The 11,728-nt window shown below is 37.2% G+C and overlaps 1 gene segment (V, D, J or C); it reads left to right on the top strand.

Moving 5' to 3' along the window:
* Nucleotides 1–9,576: 9,576 nt before the first annotated feature.
* On the top strand, nt 9,577–10,092 carry LOC116906252. The segment is given in 2 exon segments: nt 9,577–9,619; nt 9,701–10,092. Coding segments are annotated over 2 exon segments (435 nt in total).
* The last annotated feature ends 1,636 nt before the right edge of the window (nt 10,093–11,728 follow it).

Genomic DNA, 11,728 nt, shown 5'->3' with positions numbered 1-11,728 from the left:
TTTTTTCTCCATCTTTATTAAATTGGATATTTCTTATTTACATTTCAATTGTTATTCCCTTCCTGAAATTTAACCCACAAACACTGTGAATTTCCAGTACTCCCTCAGTGGACTGTTGTGGAAAATGGCCACCTACTGTGTTGCAAGACATATACTGGCGAAACTTGAATGTGAGTCTCACCAAACATCCCTGATGTGTGCTCAGGATCCTCAGGATGTGTTCAGCACATTCAGGTAATTCAAGTTACTCAAAGAGCTTGTACAGACATCTTTGAGTTCCCTTCTTTGGATCTTGTGGCCATATTCCCACTTGAAGGATCCCCAGAGATCTTCTTCATATTTTTTCTGTCTTTATTATCAATGTTGTCACTGAACATAAGAGTTACTTGTATATTTGCTTTTTGTTTTAATTTGACAATTTACCTCAAGACCAAATAGCATAAGCTCACCTACCCATATCTATTAGGAAACAAATCTGTTTTTCATGGTCATTTGGATAAGATGTGAAGAAACAGGAATTCTGGACAAAGTACTCTCTTTTGATATTAAGGGAAATGCCTCCTCAGAATTCTCTGATAAGTACAATGTTTGTAATAGTTATATTATATGGTGTACAAGACAGGAGAAGAGGAAGATAACCAGGGACTGGTTATTTCTAGTATATCTTAAAATTGATTCGCCCCTTGAGGATTGTACAGAAAAGGACGCGATATCCGTCAATGGTACCTTTATTAAGTGATATTCACATCTCCAACTTCCTGTTGTTCAATAAGAAATAAACGTTTGTCCTTTGTTTCTCAACCTAAAGCTCAGGGAGTTGGAGAGCAGTGCTTTCTTTAGTCTTATCTTCTGCCGGGTCTTGAAAATGCTCTGGTATATTCAAAGTGTCCATTGCTGTATTGAGCATCTCTCCTTTTTGAAAAGACTCTTGGTGAATAAAGCAGACATGGTTAATTTGGGGATTAGAAAGGCAGTCATATTATATTTGACATTGAATAATCTTACAATTATTATGAAGAAGATCAAATCTTATTTTTCCTATATGTCTTATCACATGTTTTATTTCCATATGTAACCATCTCATCAATTTTGGAGTTGCTCTCTGTTGACTGGCAAACTGCACATTTGATGAGACAATACTGGGAATTTTCAAGGATATTCGAGAATATTTTACATCCAAATCCACAAATTATGATCTGAACCTTTTCTTCTCATGTGAGCACATATCATTCTTATTCCACTTTAATGCCATATTCTAGTTCTTGCTAAGTCTGATGCATGTCAGCACACTGCAGTACTGACTTTGACAGCTTGGCTTAATTTCCTTAAAATGTTGATTACCAAGTGAAACACTTTAGTAGGACTGCCATGATTTCATTCTACACAACGATATGCAAATTCCATCATGCATATTAATTTATCCCTTTCACCATCAGTTGACTGATAGCTGAATGACATGCTATGCTTTTCAAGTTATCCATAGTGAACAGAAGAATGATGAACATCTGCATAGGAGGTTTCTATTATGAGTAGAGCTTGATGTCTATGTATATACTTTCCATAGTTTTTCTAAAAGTATTATAATATATCTTTACCTTTATTTGTATATGGAAATCATGCAAACACTGGGGCTGAATTGTGACATTTCCAATATATTTATTTACTTTACTTTGAACCCATCACTTTCTTGGTATCCCACTCTCTTATCATCAGTCCGTTTCCTCCTAAAACATCCAAATTATCTCACATGCACTAAGATGTATTCTGTTTCAGAAACATGTTATACATATCAATATTTATGATACATTCTGTGAGACTACCTCACACTATACTACTTCTTAATCTATAATTTTGTCCATTTTCTACAAATATCATGATTTCTTTATGTTTATTAATGAAAAGTTTATATATTTATACACACACACACATTTGTGTGTGTGTGTGTGTGTGTGTGTGTGTGTACAATTAAACATTAGTTTTAAGTTTTTATTTCGCTCTAACAAATTACTTAACAGGAACATGAATGCTTGGACTCAATCAGCTCAGAGTAACTGGTGTTTTAGTTTATCTCATGTAGGAAAAAGGATCACATATCCATGGGTGAGAAATACAATAAAAGACAATTGTATTGTACACTGGATTGAATACTTTTATATTTCTCAAAATTACTCTAAACTACCATAGTTGTACATAGAGAAGTTTATTGACAGTAAATGACTAAGCAGAAACACAGAAAGCAGAGAGGAGGCATGACAGAAAACACAAAGAAATCCTTCTGATAAATGCAGTGTCCATGTTTTCCTAGCCATTAAGCATTAAGGTGCCACCTATGCCAAGGGCTGTGTAGCACACACTGTGAAGATACTCAATGCAAGAGGTGCAGAGGGTAGCTGAAGAGTGATTCCTTATGTGTGGGAATTATTTTGTCTTGTAATATTTCTTATATAAAAATTTTTAGAGTTATGTTTTATACTGTATTTGAAAACAAAAAAACAGCAGCACAATTCCTGCTTCATTATGTCAATTATATAAATGAAATAAAAGATTCTAACTGTAATTTTTAAAAATTTTTCTTGAGATTATATAATAATATCACTTTCCACTGCTTTTTTCCTCACAAATCCTTCTTTGTAGATTCCTGTTCTCTTTTAAATTTGTTACTTCTTTTTTCTTTAAATTAATTTAATGGCAAAGTGCTTTTTGATTAATGGAGATAGATATATCTAGCTGTAGAAACAAGGCTAAGTGCTTAAAAAGGAGTTAGACATTATGCTATTCAGTAAAGTGGTAGTTATATCTTCACATCCAAAATCTGTGCTTAAATAACCCTCTGTAGTTGGTTATCTTTGAAGTATCATGCATGATTTCCTTCTTGTTGTAAGGGCTTTAAGTTTAAATTGGCATTTCATATCATCTTCTAATATAAGTATTCCTAAATTTGATTCACATAACTTCCACATCTGTTTCATATAATCTTATGATTTTTATATTTGTCTAGACTTCTACAAAATGTTTACTTTGTATAACTTTATTTTGCAAACATGTAAGAGAAACATCTTTACACACACATACACACACACACACACACACACACACACAATCTCCAAGGTTCCCTTTGTACTCCTATCTCAATAAATGCATGAAGAAAATGATATGTATACTTGGATCATTGTCTCAGTCTGTATTATACTTTAGGCTTGATTGAAAGTTACCAACTCATGAAGGATTCTATCTTCTGGACAAGACTCAACACAGCTGACAGTTTAGAGAGTGAGCTTACTACTAATGTTCTACTGCATTAGTTGGGAGGTGTACACATAGCAAATCATCAATGCTTGGAGCCATACTCTAACTGTGGCTTACTGAAAGAAACCCTGACTGTTATCTTTACATACTGTAATGTAGATGCTTCCAGATTTTTTGGTGGTTAGAGAATTTCCAGTGTGACAACTATTACATATTCTTTCAGGTAGCAAAATCTTATTTCCTAAGTAATAAACCTTCTTGGTTGATAGTAACTGTTTTCTTTTATGATGTCATCTTGAACCGAAGTCATTATGGACACAAAACAACTTTTTGATCTGTAGTTTTCTTTGATGATGTCATCTTGAACTGAAGTAATTATGGACACAAAATAACTTTTTGATCTGTATTTTCATTGTATAATTATCTTTGTAATATTTACTTTTTCTATTTATACATATAGTAAATTATATTTGCAAAAGTATGTGCATGATCTTTCTTGCATTTTATCTATTTGTTTTAAATTTCTTTCACATGGAACCTAGAAAGCAAACTATGAATATTGCAGATAGTGGAGTGTGAAAAATGATCTATGCAGTTTAAAAAATCCAGATGACTGTGAACAAATTCCAGAAAAGAGGTGGAGCAAACCATTAAGTAGCACACATTTCTGACCTCCGGCCTCAAGATTTTTTCCCTGTTTGCTATCTTGACCTATCTTCTTTTGCTGATGATTTGTGATGTATAGAGACCTGATCTGAAAAAAAAAACACTTTCACTTCTGAATGATTTTTGGTCATGGTGTTTCATGTACCTGTTAGAACTATCCTGGCAGATTCCTCCAACACTCAGAATACTTTATGACATTTCAGACAAATTTGTTGTTTTAATTTCCAATGAATCCACTTATGATTCTGATAATAGAACTTCAACATCATTTTATATAATGCAGTTTTTGACAAATCCCTCTTCCCATTCTACAGATTTCTTTGATAAGTGAGTTCCACCAAATCATAATTAAAAACTGGAGTTATATTCAAGATGTTTTAAACTTAAATTGAGGTTAAACTATATAGAAATTGAGAAATGGTGGAGGCACTAACTGGATAGGAAAAACAATCCACATTTGCAAATTCCAATAAGAGTCCCAGTCTGTGCAGTGGTCAAAGGGAAAATCATGGCTTTAGGATCTTCAAACTTAGCCCTCTGTCCTAATTACAGTTTCATTACTAGGAAGAGACACTATGACCATGGCTAATCTTATAAAGAAAAATATTTGGTAGGAGTTGAATTACAGTTCAGAATTTTAGTCCATCATTTTAATGGCAAGAAACATGGTAGTGTGCAGGAATGCTTGGTGCTAGAGAAGGAGCTCAGAATTATATACCTTGATTTACAGGCTGAGGGAAATTCACTTGTACTCTGTTGGGTGTTGATTGAGCATAGAAGAATGCAAAGCTTGCCCCACAATGACACTCATCCTACAATATTCACACACCCCACAATAATGCCTCTTGCTGTGAATCAAGCACTCAAACACATGAGTATATAGGGGCCATACCTTTTCAAACAACCACAATTTCTCGCTGGCTGCCAGAGGCTTTAGTCATAAAATAATGGAGAATGCATTTCCCTTCATTCCCTTTATTCAAACTTCAAAGACGCCAGAGTCTGTCACAGTCTCAACAATGTTTAAGAGTCCTAAGTTAAATGTCTCTTTTGAAGTTGACTAGGGAAAATTTCCTGAACAAAACATCAATGGCTTATGCCCTAAGTTCAAGAAAAACAAATGGGGCCTCATAAAATGTCAAAGCTTCTGCAAGGCAAAAGACACTGTCAGTAGGACAAAATGGCAACCAACAGATTGTTAAAAACATTTTTACCAATCCTACATCTGATACAATGTTAATATCCAATATATACAAGGAACTCAAGAACTTAGACTCCAGAGAGCCAAATAAACCTATTAAATGATGGTGTACAGAGCTAAACAAAGAATTCTCATCTGAATAATATCAAATAGCTGAGAAATACCTAAAGAATTGTCCAACATTCTTGGTCATCAGGAAAATTCAATTCAAAACAACCCCAAGATTCCACTTGACACCAGTCAGAATGGCTAAGATAAAAAAACTCAGGTCACAACAGATGCTGGAAAGAATGTGGAGAAAGAGCAATACTCCTACAATCTCAGGATTGCAAGCTGAGACAGTCACTCTGGAAATCTGTCTGGAGGTTTTCAGAAAAATCAGACATTGCAATACCTGAGGACCTAGCTATACTACTCCAGGTCATATGCCCAAAAGATGCTCCAACATATAACAAGAACACCTACTTCACTATGTTCATGGAAGCCTTATTTATAATAGCCAGAAGCTGGAAAGAACTCAGATGTCCTTCAACTGAGGAATGGGTAGAGAAAATATGGTATATCTACACTACTCTACTATCGAAACATTGACTTCATGAAATTCAAAGGCAAATGGTTGGTACTAGAAAATATCATCCTGAGTGAGGTAAACCACACACACACACACACACACACACACACACACACACACACACACACACACACACAGAGAGAGAGAGAGAGAGAGAGAGAGAGAGAGAGAGAGAGAGAAGTAAAACTGATACATGTATATTCTCTGATAAGTGGAAATTGGCCCAAAAGCTCGAATTACCCATCCACAGAAGACATGAAAGACAAGAAGAAGGATGACAAAAGTATGAATGCTTCAGTCCTTCTTATAAGGGGGAACACAAATATTCATAGGAGAAGATATCAAGACAAGGTTTGGAGAAGAGACTGCATGAATGACCATTCAGAGCCTGCCCCACCTAGACATCCTGTATGTATATATATATGGATCCATCAAATCTAAAAAATATTGATGAACCCAAGAAGTACATGAGCCTGATATATCTGCCTCAGTCAGGGCAAGAAAAATGCAGAGGTAATGCTAGCCACAAATCAGTAAAATGACAATGATGTCCCCATTGGAGGAGTTAAAGAAAGGATTGAAGGGGCTAAAGTTCCTTGCAACCCCATAAGAACAAAAATACCAACCAACCAGAGCTCCCAGGACTAAACCACTACCCAAAGAGTAAACATGGGCAGACTCATGGTTCCAGGTGTGTATGTAGCAGAGGATGACCTTGTTGGGCAACAATGGGAGGAGAAGCTCTTGGTTCTGCTAAGCCTGGACTCCCCTCCCCAGTACAGGGGAATGTCAGGTCTTGGAGATGGGAATGGGTGTTGTTTGGGAGGGGGAATATACTCACGGAAGAAGGGTGAGGGTGATGGGTGGGGGCTTATGCCCAAGTAACCAGGAAGGGGAATAACATTTGAAATATAAATTAAAAATAACCAATATAAAAGAGATTCATGCAATTGTTTAACTACAATACGTTATAAAATTAAAATAAAAATCAGATTAACCCCTCCCAACATAAAATAACATAGGATATATAGTACCAACTCAAAATGGAAGAAATGGTGAATAGAGAGGAAATATTTAACAACAGCTGGGCTAATGCTTCATTTCCATGTCAGATCTGTAATATTCTTCAAATCTCCAAATCATTTTGTTTTGTTTTCTTTGTTTTTGGATTGAAACAACACTTCTTTCTCTTGTGTTTGTTCAATTTCCTGTTACCAGCTCTCTCTGCAGCTTTCCCAAGACTGTGCCATCTCTAACATTTTGATGTCTCCAAGGCAATTCAGGCTTCACCCTCAGAGCTTCACACAATGCCCAGGCTGGACCTTCATGTAGGGACACCTCTACCACATACCTGACCTCAGCAGCTTCTTACTTGTAGAGGTAGATTGCACAACCCATTTCTTCTACCCTTGACTCTAATGACAAAACTATGTGACTAATTCTACCAAATTCTGTAGGTTGTTGAGCTACAACATGGCCCACTTGTTCAATTAAGTCTTCATCATCTTTCTGCTTTCAAGGGTTTTCTTTAATCCCTAAGGTTACTGGCCTGAAACATGCTCTGTAGTCCAGGCTGACCTTGAACTCAGAGATCTGAATGCATAATTCTAATGAGTGGCTGATAATAAAGATGAGTACTACCATGCATGGACCTAAACTGTTCTTTAACTTCTTTTGACAAAATGAAAGCTCATTTTGGTGGGAATCTGACCTGAAGTCAATACTCACTTTAGTCCATTTAATGTCTTTAATCTATTAGTTTCCTTGAATACACAATTTAGATCGATTTCACTTTCTGGTGCCCCATTTCTAGTTGAACTATAAATATTTTACTTTTCCATTCCAACCTTGCCTTTTCAGGAAAATGTTCTTCATCAAAGGGAATATTAATAATCACATGAGAGCATCTATACTATTCTGTTTTGACATTGCTTTTGCTAAAAAAGCTAATTCAAAATTATTCAGTTTAGATCCAGACAAACATTCTAGACAAAGATGAAAAGCAGTCACATTCTTAGCCAAAATATAAAAACAAAAGTGTGTAAGACACATAGTAACATTCTTTTCCTCTGAAACTATTTGAGCACCTATATTTCAAATCAGTCTGTAAAACAGTCTCCCATATTTTTTTTTTACTAGACTGGTCCATTAAACCTCTCTTAGAGGATTAAACTTCTTCGCTAATTCAATGTTCCTGATTTCACATTCCTCTAAACAAAAGATGGTCAGACCTATTACAGTAAGTTGTATCTACTTCTTTCATAGTTACATTTTATTGCTTTGAAGAAACACCATGAGGATGCCAACTCTTAAAAAGAAAACATTTAATTGTGACTAATTTACAGTTCAGATTTTTAGTCCATTATCATCATGACTGGAAGCATGACAGTGTAAAGGCAGACATAGTGTTGAAGTGGTAGCTGAACAATCTTTATCTACAATTTTATCTAGAGGCACTGTAAAAATCATGTGAATTTTGAGACATGCTAGTGTGTGGATATTGAATGGGGTACTTAATTAGATGGCAAAGGAGGCTGAAGGTTCATCTGGTTCTCACAGTATGTTCTTCCTCTACATTCTGTACACAGCAGATGAAGCAACAAGCAGGTGGGGACCCTGTGTAAAAAGAATACAAGACTGTACAAAGTTTTAGGAATGACTGAGGCATGTCTCATTTGGGGAGATCATGGATAAAATCTGGGGAAGCGTGGGCTTACTAATTAGAAAGATAAAACTCAATAACCCAATGGCAGAAGCCATGTAAGAATGTTTATGACAAGCAATTAGTTTTTCAAGAGATGGCCCTCCATTTTTGCCTGGCTATGATAGGTGTACTCAGAGCAGCATGGGCCCAAGAGACATCATTCTCAGGATTGCTTCTGACCACTCATATATCATTCCTGCCACTATTACATAGCTTAAAATTTTCTGGGCACCACTGCACCCTATCGGAAAATTTTCCTACAGATGAACATGAAGATGTACTCACATATCATAATGTTGTTCAAATGTATTAATGACTTTACAGGACTCATCATTTGAAGAAATTTTAAGGAGATAGGTTTAGTTGAATTTCCAGAATGACATAATAAAGTAAGAATCACAAATAGAATGTCCTACCTTCTCATACAATTGTAAGGAAAAGCTGCACAATAAGGAATACAGTCAGGCCTCATAAATTGCTTTAAGAAGAATAATATTTTTGGATACATTTGTGATCAAGGCAAAATATTCACTCTAAGTCAGGTCGGAGGACCAAGTCATGGATGTGTACTATGATGAAACAAGGCCATGGGAAATTGTTGCTTTGAAGTTATAAGAGTGAGAGGCTGCTGAGTTAAAGAGTAAAGAGCCAAAGTAATGTTTCTTTTCCTAATCCTCTACTGGTATCAGCAGGAATCAATTGGCAGAAACCATCAGCTTACGGCCTCCAGAATAGTGAGAGAAAGTTAATGGTTAAAAATCATAAGCCTATGATCCGCCTATTTGTGTCCCACCTCAGTGCCTGACTGTTGTGGCAGAACCCCAACACCCAGGTATGAATAAAAGGGTGTCACTCATCAGAGATTTAAAAATGCAGGAGCAGAAAATTGTGGTTGGAGAGATATTTTAGGAATAGAAGAGGGGATCATGCCAAGATTTCTTGTGATTTCTACGGTCCTCATGTCCTCTTATTCCTTCCACATACTTCAGGAAGCCAAATACAATGATGTCCACATTGTAAAACCAAAAGGGGCACTATTTGCCCTCCCCATATATTTAAATAGGTTGCTTTCCCACATGCAAATGTATGTTCTAGCTCTAAGTTAAATTCCCTCCTGGGCTGTTGCAGCTCACATCTCTCTCACACAGGAGGTTTAATCTCTGAGAAGAAGTAGGTGTAGCCTAGAAGATGAGAGTGTTGCATTTTTTCTGTCTAGTGACAGTCCTTCCTGGTGAGTTTTGCCATTTCATAGGTATGTCCATGAGTGGTTGTGACAACAGGTGATTGACAGAATGGACTCTCTTGTCTGAAGGTATCCTGTCTCAGATGAAGCTACAAGAATCAGGACCTGGCCTGGTGAAACCCACCCAGTCACTCTTCCTCACCTGCTCTGTCACTGGTTTTTCCATCACCAGTGGTTATTACTGGATCTGGATCCGGCAGTCACATGGGAAACACCTAGAATGGATGGGGTATGTGACTTACAGCGGGGAAACTTTCTACAACCCATCCATCAAGGGTCCAATCTCCATTACTAGAGAAACATCCAAGAACCAGTATTTCCTGCAATTGAACTCTGTGACCACAGAGGACACAGCCATGTATTACTGTGCAGGAGACACAGTGAGAAGACTTCAGTGTCAACCCAGACACAAACCTCCCTGCAGAGGGGCTTTAAACCAACAGGTGGTGCTGTTGGTTTGATGTTAATGTTCACTAATTTCAGTCATCTGCAAAAGAAAAAGAGAATCTATGGCTCCTTGTCTCTTTGGTTTTCTATATCCAGGGTTATCTCCCTTTGTCCTTTCTTTATTGTTTCTATTTCCGGTTTCAATTCCTTCAAAAGTTTGATTGTTTTCCTGTAACTCTTTCAGGGATTTTTGTGTTTCCTCTCTAAGGGCTTCTACTTGTTTACTTGTGTTTTCATGCATTTTTGTAAGAGAGTTTTTTATGTCTTTCTTAAAGTCTTCTATCATCATGATCAAATGTGATTTCAAATCTAGATCTTGCTTTTCTGGTGTGTTTGGATATTCAGTGTTTGTTTTGGTGGGAGAATTGGGCTCTGATGAAGCCATGCAGTCTTGGTTTCTGTTGCTTGGGTTCCTATGCTTGCCTCTCGCAATCGGGTTGTCTCTGGTGTTACCTTGTTTTGCTATTTCTGACAGTGGCTTGACCATCCTATAAGCCTGTGTCTCAGGAGTGCTGTAGATCTATTTTCCTGTTTTCTTGAGGCCAGTTATGAGAACAGAGTGTTCTACTTTCAAGCGTGTAGTCATTCCTGTCGACTGGCTTTTAGCTGTCCCCATAGCCGGGAACCAGAAGGGTCTGCCCCTACTTCTCTTGGGTCCCTGTGCACAGGGGGCACAGATAGTACTAGGCGTTTTCCTCTAGTGTCAGAAATGTGGGCAGAGAGTAGTCTCCTCTGGTTTCCCAGGTGTGTCTGCCCCTCTGAAGTTCTAGCTCTCCCTCCCATGGGATTTGGGTGCAGGGAGCTGTTTGACTGGGTCCATTCAGATCCAGGCACAGTCTGAACTGCAGGGCTCCTGCAGCTTTACTGCCCCTATCTTCCTGTGCCCAGAGGCACAGTTTCCTCTTGGGCCAGGGATGTGGGCAAAGGTGGGCAGAAATGCCAGTCTCTACTTTCCTGCAATCTCAGGATTGCCCACACGTCTGGTGACCAGTTCTCTCTCCCACGGGATTTGTGAGTGGGGAGCTGTGGACCAGAATCCAGTGCTGAATCTTCTCAGGATACTATTATGGTGACATCAGTTTTGTAGGAAGATCTTTTGAAAAGCTAAATTACTTTAGTGTGCTTAATTACTGAGATCAAGACAAACATAAGTCAGCAAAGACCACAGTGTGAAGGTGAAAACCAAAGAATACATTGCCTGTCAACTAATACCAGTGAGAATCAGCCCACTTGGATGTCAGTGATATTCAATGAGCACAGTGAAACTGCAGAGTAATCATAATATGGACACTATACTATGTATATTACATCTGTGAAGTAATGTCCCAATATCTCCAGATATATTGAAGAAAAGAGATAAATATATAAGAAATTTTCCATGAATGTGAAATGATTTTGTTCTGCTACAAATCAATTAGATAAACCTTTAGTAAATATATGAATTCAGTTGATAAAACATTGAAAGTACCAATGTTTACTTACAAAGGTAATGCTTATTTACCTGATTATGGTCCATTTGAAAGGAATCTTGACCATGCTGACGAAAGTAAGACCAGTGCTGCAACAAGGATACGGCAAGAAATTGGACTTTTTATAGTTTTATCAGAAACAAAATATAAAGGAAGTCACCAGGACCAATGCCATGATTAT

The sequence above is a fragment of the Rattus rattus genome, chromosome 7, assembly GCF_011064425.1.
Source record: "Rattus rattus isolate New Zealand chromosome 7, Rrattus_CSIRO_v1, whole genome shotgun sequence".
Taxonomy (NCBI): Eukaryota; Metazoa; Chordata; class Mammalia; order Rodentia; family Muridae; genus Rattus; species Rattus rattus.
Note: the sequence above shows the minus strand (reverse complement) of the source record. Positions and strands in the feature narration are given on the sequence as shown.